The sequence below is a fragment of the Ruditapes philippinarum genome, unplaced genomic scaffold (genome assembly GCF_026571515.1).
Source record: "Ruditapes philippinarum isolate M1 unplaced genomic scaffold, ASM2657151v2 ctg6841_1_1_1_1, whole genome shotgun sequence".
NCBI classification, from domain to species: domain Eukaryota; kingdom Metazoa; phylum Mollusca; class Bivalvia; order Venerida; family Veneridae; genus Ruditapes; species Ruditapes philippinarum.
The window spans coordinates 1-20,380 of record NW_026853281.1 but is presented as its reverse complement, the minus strand read 5'-3'; the positions used below and the strand labels follow the sequence as shown (position 1 = coordinate 20,380).

The window sequence follows — 20,380 nt, the reverse complement described above, 5'->3', positions numbered from 1 at the left end:
CTTAAGTTATTGGGCGGACAAGCTTTTTGAAGTCAAGGCCCCTGTGACCTTGACCTTTGACCTGGTGACCTCAAAATCAATAGGGGTCATCTACTTATCATGACTAACCTTCATGCCAAATATGTAGACTGTAGGTCAAAGGAATCTTAAGTTATTGGGCGGACAAGCCTTTTGAAGTCAAGGCCCCTGTGACCTTGACCTTTGACCTAGTGACCTCAAAATCAATAGGGGTCATCTACTAAGCATGACTAACCTCCATGCCAAATATTAAGACTAAGGGTCAAAGGAATCTTAAGTTATTGGGCAGACAAGAAAAAACCGACAGACGGACGGCTGGACGGACGGACGGCCGGACGGACAGCCGGACGGACGGACAAGCTGATTCCAGTATACCCCCCTTACAACTTTGTTGTGCGGGGGTATAAAAATTGCGGATAACAATAGATGACCGAGGGACACACTGCCATCACAAAAGGATCACCTCCGAGCACTTTGTGCATGGGTGATCTTAAAAAACTGCACACACACACTTACCATTTACAATCATGTTGTTTTACTACACCAGTCCCCAAAAAATAGCATGCAAGTGGACCCATATCCAAAGCTTGGGTTGTATATGAAAGCTGCTTATCATCAAACGTACATGTAGTTGATATTTGGTAAACATTTGGAGCCCAGTCCAAAATACGAATAACAGGGAAGAGGATGTCTTGATTCATTATAAAGTTCAATCACGTTTATCCTACTGTGTACAGTCAATAGGTAACATGTAACAGTAATATCAAAATAGATAAATCTGAATTGTTTCCGTGTCAACATAAAATCACTCAGGAGATGAAAACTATTTTTTCATAAATTGGTCTTCATGTGATTTTGATGTTTGCAATGTAAAAACACAATAAATTGCTTTATAAAAGAAAGAAAAAAGAAAAGCATGCATGTGTTTTCATTCCTATATGTCCATTTATATTGACCAATGATTTTACCAAGACATCTTTAACTTCTACCAAACAGACAGAGCAAATCATATGAAGACAGTGTCAATTATGTCTCAGAAATGCCCATCGTCATTTTTATTTCTCAAAAACTTCTTAATTTTAGGTATTCATTTACTGTTTCAAAAGAAATTAACATTTGCCATATACATAAACTATCTTATTGCTGACTTGTTAAACATGTAGCATGCCACTAATCCATTATCAAATCAATATTAAACCCATACTTCAAATTTCTAAAGAAATTGAAAAAAATATGGATTTCAGAGGAATGATTCTTTAAATTTTAAAAAGTACAATTATTCAAAATTAAATTTGACCAGGATTGGTGGGGTGAAGATTTGATAACATTGATATTTATTGATAATACTTTAGCTGTGCAAGTGAAAGCCAAGTAGGAGCTTATAAGCCATATTGGCTTTGGCTGCTTGCTAATTTTTAATATTGCAAGTCTGTAAACACTCACCACTAGCATTAATCAATTAGCTATAGTATAAGTTAAGTTACATAAGAACGCACTCGTTCAGTATTGCCTTACAAATTCTTAATAAGGTCTACTTTAGTACATAGTTTTTGTCACTGACTGATCAAGTATTAAATTTTCATTGCTAATATAAGTAAGCAGTAGGAGTTTATATGTAACACTAATTACTCAATTCAGATTTATTCAATTTATTTCATGCTGACAATATTTTTTTTTTTTTCAAGTCACATACAAATCAGAAATATTTATTTTTATCATCGCTAACAGTCTTTTGATATACAAGAATGATTCATATTCTAACTCAACAACCCTATGGGTACTTAGAATTAATATTACTTTCAAAAATGGACTCAAATTCTTTCTCTCTTACATTAAACAAGAGACAGAAAAATCCTCGCAACACCGAGTTTTTCTCCTAAAAATCATATTTCATATTAACAAGTGGATATAGAAATACAAAGAATCATAATTCTGTCTACGAAATTCCACATATGTATATGTGCACCAGGGCATTTAATGATGATCTTTTTATAAAATATTAATTGAAATCTATTGTGAAATCTTAGCATCATGCATGTTGAAATTATTGTTTATCAACCTGTCCTACCAGTCCATAGCTAAAACTCTCCAATCTAATGACCAAATAATTTTGATGCATTGTTTTTTGGGTTGTTTTTTTGTTTTTTTTCTTTTCACAAAAATTGAGATTTTTCTATAAATGTAAGCATTAAAGGGACTTCACTAAATCTTTTGGTCTAGATAGGACTGCAAATTCTTTCTTTTTTGGTTTCAATTGTCAAAGTGTGTCAATGTAACAATTTCGAATTTTATGTCTTCAGGTTTTTGGATCTGAGTTGAGTTCCTTTAATAGTACTTAAATTCAGAAATTATATAAATGATGACTGAAATATTTCATGACATATATTTAATCCTGAATTTCATATCTAAAATCAAGGAAATGATTTTCATTCAAGTAATATAACAACAGGGAATGCTATACTCCTATTATAGTATACATATCTTATACAGATCACTTTGCATATTGTTTCATACATAGAGGATATTGAATGAGTGAAAGTTCAATACTGAATTTATTGAACAAGTTGAATAAGATTACATTATGCAAACCTCTAGTGAGCATAATATTTTTTTAAACAAGTTTAATAAATTCAGAAATAAACCTACACTGTTTAAAGTGAAAAAGAATAATTCTTTGACTGAGATGCTTACTGTGTAATGCTAACATTTAGCGCATCTTTACATTGTGTTCGTATAATGCAAAATGATGTCACATCAAAACATATGCACGGCCCTGCAATACGTTTTTTACGGAGTCACAAGCCACACGGGTATGTGATAAATGTAGATACAACAAGCCTATGGCACGAGCACTGACTGTTCCTGGCAGTTGAGTACATGTAACCTCAAGTGTCATTTTTCATTAAACTAATACCTTTTAACATTAGAAAGTTAAATAAAAAACTTTTTTACATCTCCAGTTTTTTTTTATTATTAGTTTTCCATTTATATGTCAACACCATCACTAACGGAGTTGCAGAAACATTATTGTTACTGCTCCAAAACGGTATACACAAATTATGCTAGTATCTGAAAACAAGTCGTCATGGAAAATGATAAAACTCAACTCCATTTCCAAAACATTCAGATATCTTTTATAGAAAAACAATAACAATAATTATGTTCCCAGTACAATCCATATAGCACATTTTTAAGTTGAGATTTAAGCCTTGCCCACCATCGGTAAAAACCATGCCAGTTGCCTACGGTAACCTACACCAGTTTGTATAAAGTTTCACCTCGCTGTAGCCGGTACAGTAGAGTTCCACTGATCCATCGGATGCCATCTTGAATCTTCTAAGACATCGAATATTTCCTACAATTACATATTACATATATATCAAATTTGTTTGAACAACGGCTTGCTAGTCTCTAGTGATGTTCCGATTGTCGCAAGTCGCCGATAATCAGTTACTGTACGTTATGTAAAGCGACAATAATCGATTCACAAAAATTTGCCGTAGACCTGAGTGATCAATTACAAACATCTGAACGACATACTGTGCCATGTATGTGTTACACAGACTACTGAAAATCGATATCTATTTCCACTCTTACACTTCAAGAAAAAAATATAGATGGACTATATTTTTGGTGGCGAAATTTGTTTTCGCCTCAGTTTCTAATAACAACATTCTTTAAAGGCTGTTCCAGTCGATTTAATTTGTTTGGACAAGCATTTTGAGAATAACAAATTTTGAAAACATTGATAGTATTTTTGTGTTTATTTTATTTCATTATATCAAGCGAATAACAGAGAATTTATGTTTTGCAACATGGAAATAACATTCTATTTTACAGTTTTTTCATGCACTGTCTGATAGTACATTGTGAATTAGCCACTTGTCAAAGCTCATATCACATTTTAATGACAAATAAAATAAAGAAATGTATCTATTTTTTTCTGAATATATAGCATGTGTGTTTCATTGTGCTAATTATTTCTAAATTCATGTCTTTATTCATATGAAATTTATCCATAATACCATTACTGATAACAAGATCTGTCTGTAAGACAGTATGCTCAACTACTCTCAGCTTGATACTAAGAAAATGGCATAATTCTGTTAAAAGATAACTCAAGAGTTATGGGACCTGTGCAAATTATTGAAATTAAGTAAGATAATCACAGAAAACAAGTGTATGAAGTGTTTCAACCCATTCCTTTAAGTATTTTAAGAGATATCAACTTGTAAAAAAAAAACTTAATGTATGACAATGGTGCCTGGGTGATTACAATAGCTCTATCTATTTGTTTATTAGTTAAGCTTTAAAAACCTATTTACTATTCAAATATAGCCAAATTTCTATCTGTAAAAGTTTAAGCTTACCTCACTTTGAGCCATATATTCTTTGTTGTATTTATTCACATCTATCTCAAGTTCTGGCTCTACAATAAAAAAATCTTTATGGTCATTTATCTTCATAAAACCTCATGTTTGTAAAATTGCTTTTCATTGGATATTTGTGACCTTGATATTATCTATATACATCGCTGCCGTCAATTTATGAAGTAAATTTTTCTTATTCTCAATTCTGATGTAAATGTATTATAAATTTCTTATGAATATGTTTGACATGTTGGAATGAAAACTATAAATGATTGATTAAATTCTCTTTCAAATTTTTTATAGTTATGTAATCATGAATGAAACATATTTGACAAAGTAGAAATATATAGTATATATCTTACCTTCAAGAGCGTTTTGGTCATCATTAGCATTATAATAGGTCTGTGCTGGCTGAAATTAGAAACATTCCACTTGTTAACTGGTTAATAAACCATAACCTTATAGCAAATCAATGCAAGCTGTTCATATTATTAGAGTTTGACTGTTAACCGCCTGAAACGAAAGAAAAACTGATTAATTTATGCCAAAAGTATTCAATCCGGTATTACAATGCCACCCCTGCAAAGCGTCACTCTGTACAGCAATTACTTGTTTACAAGAAAGGCATTACTTCCTGAAGTAAGATTTACAAATTTATAGTCCGATTAAAGTAAAATTTAACGTCAAACAAATTGCAACACAAGCTTTTTTTACATTTTTAGTTTGTTATACACATCATATAAAACAGGTAAAAACCCTAAAAAAATCTAACCTTGGCAAACCAGTAAAAAAAGCAATTCAAATTTTGCATTTGTTTCGAGTTTTTATATGGCTCTGCATGTACACCATACACAGAGTTTTATGCTGTAACCGGTGTCGAGGTAAACAAAAGTAATGTGGCCGCGCGATTTAAATATTTCAAAATTAACACATTTACTACTTGGAGTTGGATTTAGAAGTTGTTGTGCAAAGTATGTATAAATTTTCATATTATATTTACTTGTTTTTACAACTTCTAGCCTCGTACATGCCCAAATATCAAATATAATGAATGAATTGTAATGGGTTTTTGCGTGTATATAAATCAGCGTTTGTCGTTTAAAACAGTAAAGATTTTTCAATTATCATGAGATATAAATAATCATTAGCCTATATATTAACATTCCTTTTGATAATAAGATGTTTATGAAGTAGGAAAAATAAAAATAAACAAATTTAAATTTATCCTGGGTAGCTACAAAATGTAACTACGGAAGCGTGTTTGGGTAAACAATGCACGAAATCTAGAATAAATTGTTATTAATTTTAGAATAATAAATACATGATATTTATTAACAGATTATTAGTTTTTGGTATAAAAATGTCATTGTGTATGATAGCTTCTATGTTTTCATTTGAATAACATTTGGAAGATAAGAATTGAAAGGTAATACTGAGCGTGGTACGAGTATATTATCTTTTTTACATACTAGTGATATATGAGATGTCAGGGGAGTAAAAAACAGATACAGAATTTAAAATGATTATATAATTTCAAAATAATGATTCCAAAAAGGGAGAAAACTTATTTTACAGTCACAGTAAGCAGTTCAAATTGTTGTTGAGCTCCATGGTTTAACCAGAGACATAGATAACATGCTATCTGTGTCTTTGGTTTAACTAAATTTTGCTACAAATATTGATGAGGAGCTATATTCGGAGTTAACTGTTGCTTTGCCAGTGGTAATAGATCCCCATTTTGAGTGTTAAATTCGTTGTACAATTTTACAAACACATGAGATAAGATAGTTTTAATAAAAACGTAATGAATCAGAGATGTTTGTGCTAATATGGTATGTCCATATACACAGTCTGTCTTTCTGTTTAAAAACATGTCTATCTGCCTTTTTGTCCGTCTGGCTCTGTTTTTTTTCTTTACCAAAAAATAAAATTTGATAGTTGTAAAACTTGATTCTGAGAAACTGTTAACATCTGCCTATCTTTAATAGGGTTTGTCTATCTGTTTGCTTTCCTTTCCTTATGCTGTCCGTCCTATATTTATGAAAACTACAGCATATCGTATGTGAATCATATTGAAAGTATTGGCCTAAACGAACGGATAACTCATTTCTATGAAGTGATTGATAAATAGTTCGGGTGCTTTTTTTGATAAGCCAAAAATGAAAGCCCTGTCATACCTACAACCATGTGACCACAGGGAAAATGCCTCCTTTTATTTAATTCTGTTTCTCTCGTCAATAACAGTTACAGATGTAATTAAAATATCAGGTAGAACGTGATCCCTCAGATGAATTAAAAAGCAAATTTACATGAAAATTGCAGAGCCGGTTTGATTGAGTCTGTATATGATGGATAATGAAAAAGTGAAACATCCCTCATGCCCCCTAGCACTGGATTGAGCAATACTTAATTCTCAACACTTAAAAAGTGCTGGATTCAATGATCCCGAAAGACCAGAAAAATAAAACAACACTGAAGTAAAGTACGGGGCAACTTTTTACGGCTGCCACACAGCACTTCACATCTGCTGTTGTGATGTATAAATATCTGGTAAAGTAAGTGATCCCTGCCCTTGGAAGCATTAAAAACAGCAAATTTACTGAAAATTACAGGCATGGTTTGATTGAGTCTGTGATCATGAAAGCTGTATTTGTCCTTGAACATACGTTTCGCTCTATAGTGCACCCAAATTTATGCATTTCTCTGAAGAGGACTCCACTTTTTGGGTAAAATTTATTTCTTTATTTTTATATGATGAATAGTATTATATTTTTTAAAACCAGAAAATGTTTTTTTGTAATCTATTTTTTTCCATTTTAGATGACTGGATGTAAAATTGAAATGATAGAAAAGAGTATTGTTATCATTACGACGAGAAGAGAAAACTGCAAGAGACCATAACATGATTAGAAGTTCAGAAACAAGAAAAAAATGTTGAACGTATCTTTATTTAAGACAATAACTGTGTAAGTTGCAGAAAGAACATAAACTTCGTGGCGATGTTGTAAGTAAAGTTTAAACCTTCGACTTTCATGTTTAAATCAAGTCTTTGTGTAAAACAAGACACTTTAAGCGTGAAGTAAAGTCCTAGGAAGAATCAAATGCGTAAATGGCCTCCTGACAGATAAAATACGTTACCACCATTGTTGTAACAGTAACAGTCATTTCAAGACGTTCTTTTCATGAAAAGTGCAAAAACACGACTTGCAAATCTAGTGAAAAGACCATCGAAAACAGCAGGAGAAAGCTTTTTAACCACTATGCAATACTTTGAAAGTTATTGAAAGGATAACATTTTTTTTTTAAATGTGACTAGGTGTAGTCGAACTAATAAGCATTATGAGAGATATAGAGATGTGGAGATCACTTTAATATCTCTTTATATAATAAGGAAGAAAACATAAATAGGTTAAACAAGATGTGATGGCATTCAATTTCAAAGGTGAAATATTTTTTAAAGCAACCTAAATGATACATGACATAAGATTGACATTTTGTACATATAAAATTCTAATTTTGAAGCATTACTAAAGGCATAACGACGGCTCATTTTTAGCATTTATTCCTCACTAACGTAAATGTTGTGCAATATAGATAGTTGGACAATACTGGCGATGATAAATAGTTATTTCTACTAAATCATGTTAAAAGTTATAGTTTGCATAACATTTATGGGTAATATTTGGATAGATGAGACTTTGGTAACGTACAAATATGTTAATGACACAGGAAAAATAAATAACGAGTTACTGTCAGAAATTGAGTATATTACCAGGTGCATTGTTTGTTCCTACAGATTTTAGGAAAAATAACTAAGTTTGTTTTCTTTATTTTCATAAATTTTTCAAAAATAGTTAAACGATGCTAAAATAATGTTAATTTAATTGATGTAACGTATGTTACATTTTGCTTTCAAAATGTCCTAAGTGATTATGTTTCTTTATTTATATAAGCTTATGTGATATAAATATTATTTGAACCTCTTTTCAATTGTAATTATTAGGTATTTTAAGATAATGTAATTTGAACGTTTTGCATTATTATTATGAGTGGGTGGGGTAATAATCTTGTGTGTCACAAGTGAATAAATAATAAAAAAGAGGCAAAACCTGTTATTATTCATTGCAAATTCTATTTTTACGAACACCAAATACATGCTTAAAAACTACCAATCTATAACATAGAAAGACAAGACAGTCGCCACATATTAAACATATTACGATTTTATATTACGATTTTTATCCCTGGACAGGTACTCGTAAACTACCTGCCATAAGTCAAGTTTCCGAAGGTATATTTTTTTAGGGTTTTACTACAAGGTCCATGGATATATATTGATTGCAAAATACTAAAGAAAGCTTGTGTTGCAATTTGTTTGATGTCAAGCTACATATACTCATAACTTTAGTGGCCTATTAATCTCGCTAGAGCAACAACCACACTTTGTGTCCCAAATGGTGCCGCTCTGCAGAGATTGCACTGTATCAGCTGTAAAGAGGTTGTACTGTTTTACTTCTGAAAAGGATGGACTGTATTATCTCAGAAGATTTGTTCTATGTTATCCAAAAAGTTTGTGAAACATTCTGAATATACAATGTTTTTACAGACATTTTCATAGAAAGAATTATCATCAAACTACCATTTCTGACCTGTTTCCTGGCTCTTCCTGACAAAACAGTTGAAATTAACTTATATAACAGGCATCAGACATTATAATGATGTCAACAACCATGTTCATAAAAAAGCGCCAAAGATCACCATTATCTTCTTAACCTTAATTCAGTGACATTCCTGATTACCTCTGTTAAAATTGCAAAACAACCTGAATCAAGATAGCCCGTCAACAACAGACATTTCCCTATATGACAAAGATATTGTTCGGGATCAAAATTTCGGCAGTATTTAACAGTATAAATAAAGCATATTTACTGGTGCTTGGGCAACTTGTTGGCTTGCGTAGTACTGATTGTAATATTGCTGGTAATACTGTTGATAATAATCCTGGTACGCTTTACTCTGATACGAGGCGGCCGCCATATTTGGTCCTGCAGTACTTCCACCATCATAGGTATTTGTTCTGAATTAAAACAATTCATTTAATTTGATATACAATAATACAATGATTTATGGCTTGGCTTTAAGTCATGCCAACACTGTTTTCATGTTTTATGCATTAACGTCCCAACTTCCTACATATCACTTATACAATTGAAAAATCAAAAAATATTTTATTTATGAAATTAAAGAATATATACAAATTACAATTGACCCAGCTAACATTGATTTCTTCAAAAGTACACAAAATTTAGTCAAATAACAGTCAACACCAAAAAATAATAAACATCAAATATTATCCCTGTTTCTCGTATTCTCGGGGTTTCTCGTATTCTCGTGGAATAATTAAAACGGATGGAAGCGACGCTCGCGACTTCCGTCGATATCCGAAAACATGTCTATTTAGCAGAGCATTTTCATCTCCATTAAAAAAATAAAGAAAATGCGACAAAAATAGATAAAAAACCAAAATAACTGTGGAAATCATCGTAAAATCCAGAGAATAAACATTAAATTTATCAATTTCCTCCCAAAAATCATCACTTTTCTAGATTTTTCCATGTTGCAGAAACCTGCAGCGGGTCTCTGACGCAAGACGCATCAAATGACGGTCTCACACTACTATTTATACAATACAGCTCAAAATATTTGTTCCACGAATAGATAGTATAAAAAAGATATGAACTCCAATTAAAAACCAATAATGAAACATTGTTTGTCCTAAACACATTTCATTTTTGACAACTGCAATGGAAAACAGTAGTAATTATTGTTTAATGCTCATATAACTAATAAGTAACTAATAAATAAACGTAAACTTAATATATATTAGAGAGATTATGTAAATAACAACACTAAATTGAGTTCAAACTATTTTTGGAACAATCAAAATCATTTGGTACCAAAGAGGCGTCAATATGACCCTAAAAGTTTGATATGGCCTGCCAAGCTGTTATTAAAACACAATAAAATTACAGATTTAGGCCATCTAACACTTAATTACGTGTGGCACTAATGATTTGAACTGGTATGTAGAATAAAATCATCACATAGCGACCAGCCTTAACAACCAATCAAATTCCACGAGAATACGAGAAAGCACCTGCTTCACATAGAGGGTGAAGGTCAGTATATACAAGCAGAAATATCTTTAGTTTTGCTTACAGTTACGATTTTTCTTTCTTTATATTTTGTAAACAAGGTATTTCTCTGTGTATCAGGCTAAAAATACTGTAACAAAATGTTTTTTAAATATTATGAAACCAAGTTTAGTCCTTAACCCCCCGAGAATACGAGAAAACAGGATAAATCAGTTCTCATACTTTTTAGGTGTGGCTAGACTGACCCTCATGGGTTTACGTCCCAGACCGATTGTATGCTGCATTTCTATGAGGGCTTTCTGCTGGTCAGTCTCCTCTGAGAACCGCACAAAACCATAACCTTTTGACATACCTCGTGAATCTAATACAACTGAAAACATAACACACTTAACAAATGAATGTTGATGGACTTTGACTCTCGTCTAACATACATGTATGACTTATGGTACTAAATTTTTTCATGGACAATCTTGATGCTAAAGTTATTTTGATGCACAGCTGCAAAAACAAAAACCTTTAACCTTGTTTCCATTCACCATCTTTCCCCCCCCCCCCCCCCCCCCCGGCACTATACCACATTTTGTAGAAGAATGATAATCTATACTGAAAAGGCAATCCAAAAAATCCAAATATTTTCATTTAAAAAATAACAAATAATGACTTTTTACAATTGAATTGAATCTTAAAGATAATATATTTTAAAGTACACAGTTCTAATTAACTATCCCCCCCCCCACCCCATTTGAAAAAAGACAAGCCCCCAAGGGCATTAAATGGAAACAATACATTATTTATAAAAATAAGAATTATATTTTACATCATATCAACAAAAACATTAAAAAGTTCTTACACACAGATTTTAATAGAACAGAACAGCCTAAAAGAAACCTATCTTTAAAAATAAGGACTTTTCATTTAAGATGAAATAGTCTTTAAAATTAGATTTGATTTCAATAAGATTTTAATTTTTATTTTAATTATTGCTAAAATTGCTAATTTGGGAAGTAAAAAAACTGAGGGTAAGTTCAGATTTTTTGGGAAAACTGCATGATTTTAAAGAAAAATTTCAATTGGCAAGAGGCCTTTAATAAGCCTCTGTTTTATAAGGAGGAAAATCACTGTGTAGTATAAATTGTAAAATAAATCCATAAAAGTTTAGTTTTTACCTTTTGCAGTGTGACATGATGAATATTTTTTAACAAATGCTCGGAATAAGGCATAATCATCTACTTCCTCCGATAACTCTCCAACAAACAACGAAAACTCTTTTCTGAAATCATAAAAGTTTGCATAGTCAAAAATTGGTACAAAATAAATTAATATTGAGACACAAAAGAAAATTTCTCTAACTTTTGGAGATTTGTTTCAGTTAAAGGATTATCCTCCTTAAAAATTAAGGAGCTTTCTTTAAGGATTCTATTTTTTATGAATATGGCCAACTGAAGTCTGACAACCTTCATATATACTACTGTTCTTGGTTATTTTTCTTTACACTTGAATATATGTAATGATATATCATGTAAAAACCAAGACGAAAATAGTGTTATAAAGTCATTTAATAAAATCGGTAATACACTAGTAAATAACTTTGCAATGTGACATCATTTGTGTTACACAAACCTTGTGTAAAAGTGCAAATAATGTTAACATTACACTATAAGATCTTCATAAATGAATTTTTTATACTTTAAAACAGTTCTTACTTTGCGTATGTGATAACTACAATTTTGGCCATTTATTCTATTCTACAACTTTTGCCGTTTATTCCATTAGGTTCATTTCTAAAATTATCGAACCTGAATTAAACAATATTATGCTCGCTAGGGGCTCTGGTATTTCATTTTTCTGTGGAAACAAAATATAAAATACTATCATGACTGCCTTAAAATTTACCATCCTAAATGGACTTGTCCATTTCTCAATCTGGACAAAACCAGTCATCCATTTTTGGGAAAATTTCAAAATATGTACTGAGTGAATATGGAACAGTACAGACCATAATCAGATGGACAAGATGAGGAAAAGAATTGAGAAGTTCTGGCCAGTACATGTACTTACTTTGGACAGTCTCTGACTTGATTTGAATTCAACTTGAATCTGTGAGGCTGAAAAAGTAGCAAACAAGATATACTTAAAAAGTTTATTTATCTATACTTAAACAATGAACACTCATTTCAAAGTTTTTTTTTACAATCTTAAGTTTTTAGTTCCAATCAATTTATCCTCATACATATTTTTGCATTATACTCTCAATATAATATTGTCATTTCAAATATACTGCAGTCTTTGCTTAAACTTTTATCATCATAGGGTATTTAGATTTTGAAAATAGACATCAATTTTGAGTGTTTTGTTGTAGAATAATACAAAATGAGTATCTATTTCCATTCTAACATGCTAATAAAAATAAGGAATTGGTAAAAATATGTTGAACGACATTGAGCACAGAAGTAATTTTCCTAATTTTATTTGGTTTATTAATGTCATGAGGCTTGTAGGCATTCATTTCTTATGGCATGCATATCTTGTACGCATTCATTTCTTATGGCGTGCATATACTGTGTAAAAATACACTTGACTGTCCTACCTGTTTTATAGCAGACTTATGTGTATCATATATAATATGATATTCATAAATCAAATTAAAACACACCAAACTGATTCCTTCAAAAATGGGTCAAAGACAGAAATGGCCGGCTTACATTTGTATACCTAATATCATGAGGCTGTGATATTATGAAAATTTCTACCATTGACCATTAATGTCGTAAATTTAACTAAGTTGGTAAACAGAAAGTGGATGAGCGACAGCACTGAAATTGGATACCACAGTTTGGATCCATGTGTTAAAGCTGTATACCAAATATCAAGAGACTGTGATAAGTAGTTGCTGAGAAAACTGTTACAGAAGCTTTTTTCCCAAACCATCCATCAGTCTGCCCGCCATTCACCATACTTTAACCCAAGTTAACACCTGTGGTACCCGGCCAATAAATGACATATAACACTATCTGTATAACTTACAGGCTGACTGTTTGGTATAATTTTTCCATTAAGACGTAACTGAGCTCTCTGTGCAGTGTCACCATCTGTGAAATCTACAAAACAGTAACCAGCTGGCAATCTGAAATAATCAATATATCTACTATATCAATACCTTAAATTGTACATCTGCTTGTTTCATATAAATGCACAAACTTCAGGTCTTGACAACTACTCCAATAAATTTTGCAAATTTCAAATTTTCACACACATCATATCATACCAGTATGTTATCTAGAAAGGTCAGGGCTCATCCTGGGGGGAAATTTTAGGGAGAAGTGACTTCCTCACGAAAAATAGGGAGAAGGGAAACAACCCAATGTGTATGCATTAACATGCATGGCTATACATCCTTTAACTATAATATAAACACAATTAATCTATTTATGAGCTATTTATAAGCTTTCTCTAAATATTTGTTTATATATTTTCATGTAGATTTATTGATAATAATGTGTAAGAAAAAATATGATGAATAATTAATTTTATCTTTTTACTTTCCTCACTTTTAATAGAAGATAGAGTTACATTGGATATTGATTATTAAAATCTGTCCATTCTGTTCTGATTACAAAAATTTCTTTTATGATCTTGTATGTTGTAATGTCACATTTATGTGCATATAATTATGCTTATAAAACAATTTTCAAACATCGAAGAATATGTAAAATATATACTGCAAACATTTGTGCACATTATATTTGATCACTAAAATTATATACATTCATTTCTTATTGAAAAATTTGACTGAAAAATTATAGAAAATAAATTTCTAATTACCTTCTTTTATTTTCATGAAATGTTAAACTCGGCAATATCTTTATAAATAATGCTTTTTGAAATTTACAATATTGATAAATCTTAATCTGAGAGTCATATTTATGACATTAAAACAAATATATATATTGAAACAATAAGAACACTTCTTTCCTGACAAATTTTGTTGTTACATGTACACATGATATATGACCGATATGTAGCATGCCGATCATGATTCGTAGTTTTTCCGGGATGTCGTACCCAGTGCGTAAGCTGTGTCAAACAAAGATAACAATGCCAAACACTCTCACTGTCTACAACATACCAATCGTAAGATTTTTGCTAATTGGCTTTCTGAAATTTTTTTTGCGTAGGTGTATTAGAATCAGTAACTTTCTTTTACTGCTAGGTTTGGGCATTTCGCCCTGTAGCCATGACATGAGCAACATAACAAATTTTAATTGATGTTAACGGACTGAAATCATTCAAAACTATGATTAAGTTTTTAATCCGGATGATTATTTTTAATTGACTAACAGTTTTGTGATAGCCGTGAAAAATCCATTGCACATCGCCTTTACTCGGGTTAAACACCGTGTGTATATCAATTAGGGAAGATTTGCACGTGTTCAGATGATCGGGAAAAAACAATCTATAATTAACGCCAAATCCCGTATTAAACTCGCAAAACTGTCACACAATTATACCCGTTTCGGGCCGATGCTCTCATTATTTACTGTTTAGAGTAGGCGGTCTATCGCTTTGCATACAGGTAAAAGGGTAGTATAAAGCGACAATCTGATTGGATAATGATAATTAGCAGTCGTCATATGGGTGGATACAATCTCTGGTCTTTACATCGCCAAGTAATTACTCTTTGGGAATTAAGATTTTAATGGCGATGTTGACTTCTCTTTGATCAATTGGGAGAGCGAAATGGAAATATACACTGCGAAGTTTTCGCCTGAATCGCCCTTCCGGATGAGCCCTGAAGGTTAATGTTCAATCTTCCATATTCCTACCTCAATTCTGGATACATCTGACCAACTTCTCTACTTATTTCCCTTTCTTGCCCATAAATCTTTTGAAAATCATCATCTTCCCCAGTCCTACCAATGATAAAGGAAAATCTCCTTTATTGGTAGAAGCTGTATCAATGATAACTCATTTTCTTATATAATTTTTTACCTTCTCTAACCTTTTAACAACATCAGTTGACTACCATTGGTCAGAGAGAAAACCAAAAAGATGAAGAGAGTAATGGCCTGCAACAAAGGTGTCTGCCTCTCAACCCTAGGATTGTGGGTTCAAGCCCTACTTGGATCACAACCATGACATGATATGTAACCTCATATGACACCAAGAAAAGCTTAGATCCAAGAAAAGAAATCAACAAGGGTTTTAATATTAAGCTACCAGGTTTATTTTTTCACAACTGAGCTAAAATGATCATGTTTAAAAAAAAAAAAATTATATGTATGTATGAAGATGTTATATAAAAACTCAACATTCAAACATACCCAGTATATTTGTTGTTAATCATTTTCACTTGTACAGCTGGTTCACCCATATTTTCAAAGGCTTGCAAAATGAAAAACTCATCCATGTATGGTTCTAACTAAAATGGAAAAACAGTATAATATTCTACAGAAATATATTAAGAGACATACATTCAAAACATAAATAAGTTTTAACCTATATGACTAAAGTTTAATAGTCTATTCCAATACGCTTACATCATCAGAGAACATAGACTGCTTCAACCTAATTCTCCAGCTGTACTTTGGTTTTCAATGAAAAGAAGATTTGAGCCAAACTGGGTTTTCAACATTATTTCCATACAACACCAACCCTGGTCACACCAGTCCCTACAACATCAACCATGCCATTTTCCTGATTAATCCACTAATACAACCAATTTTACAAAACAATCAAATACTAGCAGTTTGTTTTTACATCATATTTAGTTGTTTGTCAATTTTGCTTTCTTTTAAATGAAACAGATACTAAAATCAAAAGCAGCACTAGCTGGGTCAGAGTTCCAGATAACGTGCGTATCGGCGTATTTTACGCTTCAAAAGCAGCTAAATACGCACCATATTTCAAATTTGTTGCGTTCATTTACGCACGCTATAAATTAAATACGCAAAGAATGAAAAATCGAAGCGTATTTGGTGTGCACTTTCATTTTCGAAACAGCTGATTCCATTTCCATTTAACAGTTGACTGTGTATCTTTTTCCGTTTATTACCCGCCAAAATACTTCCAACAACTTTTCATTCTGTAAACCAGTCAAATTATGTCTTAATCGCGTAGACGCTTGGTAAAACGTGTGGCTTGATTTCCATTTATAATTGCAAGCGTTTGTTAATAAAGACGTAAATCATGGCTGCTTCCAAACCAAAGCAGAGGAAAATTGACAATTTTTTAACGCAACTCAGTTACACACTAAAACAATTGTGAATCCTATTGTTGAAGACATTGTAAATAGATCGTGTATTCGCAACACAACACTTGAAAATTGGCAAAAATGTTATCCGTGGCTTCAAATTTCAGAAACTGGTACTGAAGTACGAATGAAATATCTGACTTGTCATAAATTTAAAGCTGGCAATGTATGGGCTAATGAAGGTGCAATAAACATGCAGAAATCGGCAATTGATTGATGATTATTTGTAACGTTACTGTTTATGTATTGTCACCAATTTTTGTTGTAAACAATATAAAAAAGAATAAGAATATGGTAAAGGCCTTTCAATTGAAGTGAATTCACGCTGAATATCTGCTAAATTAATACAAAATAAATATCTTAAATGTGTTTTCATTAAAAACTATTATATTTTCAAAGGATCATATTATTTTTGTACAAAAAAGTAAGTCATTTAATTGTACCCTTTAGATTTACGATATATCTAAATTTACCCCCACATTCTGAAAAGTGGGGGTAATTACCCCCAGTGTAAAAAAATTATCTGGAACTCTGTGGGTTCTGTTGTAGTTTATTTCAATCGTCCAGGGAAATTTAATGTTTTAAGAATCTCATGAACATTACTTTTTTACTGGAAATATTGCAGTATTAATTCATATGTTTATAAATGTTAATGTTTAAAAAATATCATACTCTGTCTGTTATGATACCAGATAAACTTCAGCAATTTTTTTCATTTGGATACCAGGATTTCAGTTAGTTTATGAATTTTATATTATTTAAAGATTCAATGGAAAAAGTTATATTTTGCTATTGGGAATGGGTCTGATTATCATGGTGATACAGGGAAAAGGTCTGACATATATCTATATTGGAATACAAGTATTAGCATTTCCAAAAATGCTTGGAATCGCCGTTCAGCCATGAATCCCAGATTTATATGTAATCATAACTTTATGATAATCAGCGAACATTTTTAATGTAACACAATGATAATTGGCGAGATATTCCAAAAAAGGATGCTTAAGAATAATCATCAAGGTACTCTGATTCAGAGAAATATAATATATTATATTGTATATATGTATTTCAACGTCTCTGTCTGACTAAAACGGAAGTGGTGCATGATACTGAATAACAACTTTCTTTTAAATAAATTTTCTATTTAAAGAAAAATGTAAAGTAAAAAACTAACGACATCTTTTTATCTGATAGGCTTTGCACTTACAAACTTACTTGCATGATTTCAGTCGGCCATATTCCCTAGCCATGAAAGACAACTCCCTGTTTCCTTGTCTAAAATTCCACCAAATTATTCCCCTTTCAAATGAACTTAAAGAAGGGAACTTTTAAAAAGACTTTGTATTTATTTATTCGATTTTTTGTTCAGAAACGGACAATTTTTTCTTTACCTTTGTTTAATTTGCTTTCTATCTATATATGGTTCCTATGGTAAACATGAGTTTTGATGGTAAACAAATGAATTTTCTGAACCAAAAGTAATCTAACACACAGCGTTGCTGTCATCACATGTAAACAATACATTAAATCAGTAAGAATATTGAGATATATGTTTGACTATCAGTTATAAATATGGAAAACAACTACATGTGTATGTGTAGTTTATGTGTATTGTTTTAATGTGTTTGTCTGATATTTTAGTTGTAAAAGCCATGTACACTTAGTGTCGCTTCATAGCAACTGAGTTTAAAACGTGAGCGGTAACTGAACGAGATATGGCAAAGCGCATGCTCGCGCACTGACTTCCGCTCTATCGAAATACTGCATATACGTATAGCGAAAGTTTGTAAGTGCTTTGGCTACTTTCATATTTAAGGGTAGTCCTATAAATATGACGTCGCTTTGAGATATTTTTGCTTCTGGGCAAAGCAACGTCATATCGAAATTGCTCAAAAACCCATAGCATGTTCCGCCAGAAAATCGGGCGGAACGAAAAACAATGAAGACAGCGTGTATTTACATAAGTTTTGACCTATTTATGAACAAAACTAAAAAATAAATATTTTTTGTCAAAATAATTAAACTGTCACATCCGAAAAATCATGATTAAATCCTCACATGTATTTAAATTCCCTTTACAGCCGATAAACAAATGGCGGCTATAAAGTGCGCGAAATCTGATTGGCTAATTCAAATGCAAGCGTTTAACTGAGTCAGAACAATCTAACGGAATATTTTTTTAACGAAATAATTGCCCATGCACCGTCAGTGTGTTAGAATATATTTTTCCGTTCAAAAATTTGGAATCAATCTGTGAAGCACCTTGCTTAACCAGTATGGCTGATAGACAAAAATAGATTGACGTTTATATTTTACTTTAAATTGTTAAGTACATTGTTTGAGAGTTTGTGTGTATAATTGAGCATGAAATTGAAAGAAAAGAAGATAAGCTTTTGAATAAAGCTTGAAAGGCAAGACAATAGACATTTTTTGAAATTTTTATGATGCTATGCGTTTTTGAGCAATAATTATTAGACGTCAGGCTTGACCGACATAAACTATAACAAGCCTGTAACGTCTAATAATTATTGCTCAAAAACGCATAGCATCATAAAAATTTCAAAAAATGTCTATTGTCTTGCCTTTCAAGCTTTATTCAAAAGCTTATCTTCTTATCTTCAGGCTTGACCGACATAAACTATAACAAGCCTGTAACGTCTAATATATTGGACTAATTAAAGGGAAAGCATAAAATAGGTTACATATTTAATGCTCGCCCATATGGTCTCTTTCCGGTGGTGAGGGTGAACAAACGCAAACACACACAGGTTACATATAGGTCTAACATAATTAAAACTTGTCATGAGACTCATGACAAGTTTTAATTATGTTAGACCTATATGAGTCTGGGCGTCTGTCTGAACAGCTAAATACACATCGCGAAAACATATTGCATTATATAAAATCTGCTGTTTATAACTTACATCTCCCATCCATAATGTTCTGCTAGCATCATTGACAGCCATGGTTGTTTACATGTAATAGATTAGTGTACATAGAAGTCGTATTTTCTAAGAAAGTAATAAAATATGGATTTTATCAATTTTCAGATTGGCTACATACAAAAGTCTCTAAACTGATTCAAGCAAAGCTTAAAAATTAGCACTTAACATTTTAAGTTAGATCAGAACATTTAAAAATTTAATTTTACTTTAATAAAATAAACAAATTTGACTTTGTTAGCGTTCATACTAATAAGTTGATATAAAAATCTTTGTTTTGGGTGCATGTCTTTACGCTTATTTTGATGACGTTTTACGCAAGCACATGTCCAAATGTCAACATGGAACTAGTCGTTGGTACGTACGACGAGGTTATTCTCGGATTTCGAGTAATAGAAGTTGAAAATGTAAGTTTTATGAATAGATTATGTAATGATGTTTTCAATAACGTCAGCAAAATGGTCGAAATTTAAGAACCCGTCAAGAGAATTGAAATTGTCTCCTGTTTTCGCGACATAATGTAATTATTTAGGCTCATTTCATGATACGGATAAAACATTTAATTCAATTGGTAACATGAAATAAGGCTACATAATGGCACAGAACGCTTTTTGTGATTTTTATCATTTTATATATGTTTACAAA

At 31.6% G+C, this 20,380-nt stretch overlaps 1 protein-coding gene across 2 annotated transcripts; it reads right to left on the bottom strand.

Annotated features, from left to right (window-relative positions):
- Window positions 1–1,845: 1,845 nt before the first annotated feature.
- LOC132736366 (tRNA selenocysteine 1-associated protein 1-like) lies at window positions 1,846–19,880 on the bottom strand. Of its 2 annotated transcripts, XM_060723483.1 has the most exons (11): window positions 19,718–19,880; window positions 15,865–15,962; window positions 15,367–15,453; window positions 13,568–13,667; window positions 12,602–12,648; window positions 11,710–11,813; window positions 10,766–10,913; window positions 9,318–9,465; window positions 4,751–4,799; window positions 4,389–4,447; window positions 1,846–3,373 (listed from the first exon to the last, which is right to left on the bottom strand). In XM_060723483.1, the coding sequence occupies exons 1-11, from the start codon at window positions 19,757–19,759 to the stop codon at window positions 3,293–3,295; spliced, it is 963 nt and encodes a 320-aa protein (XP_060579466.1). In that variant the 5' UTR covers window positions 19,760–19,880; the 3' UTR covers window positions 1,846–3,292. The 2 variants fall into 2 exon arrangements, with proteins under 2 accessions (XP_060579466.1, XP_060579467.1); XM_060723484.1 differs by lacking the exon at window positions 15,367–15,453 and having other exon boundaries at window positions 3,130–3,373.
- Window positions 19,881–20,380: the final 500 nt, after the last annotated feature.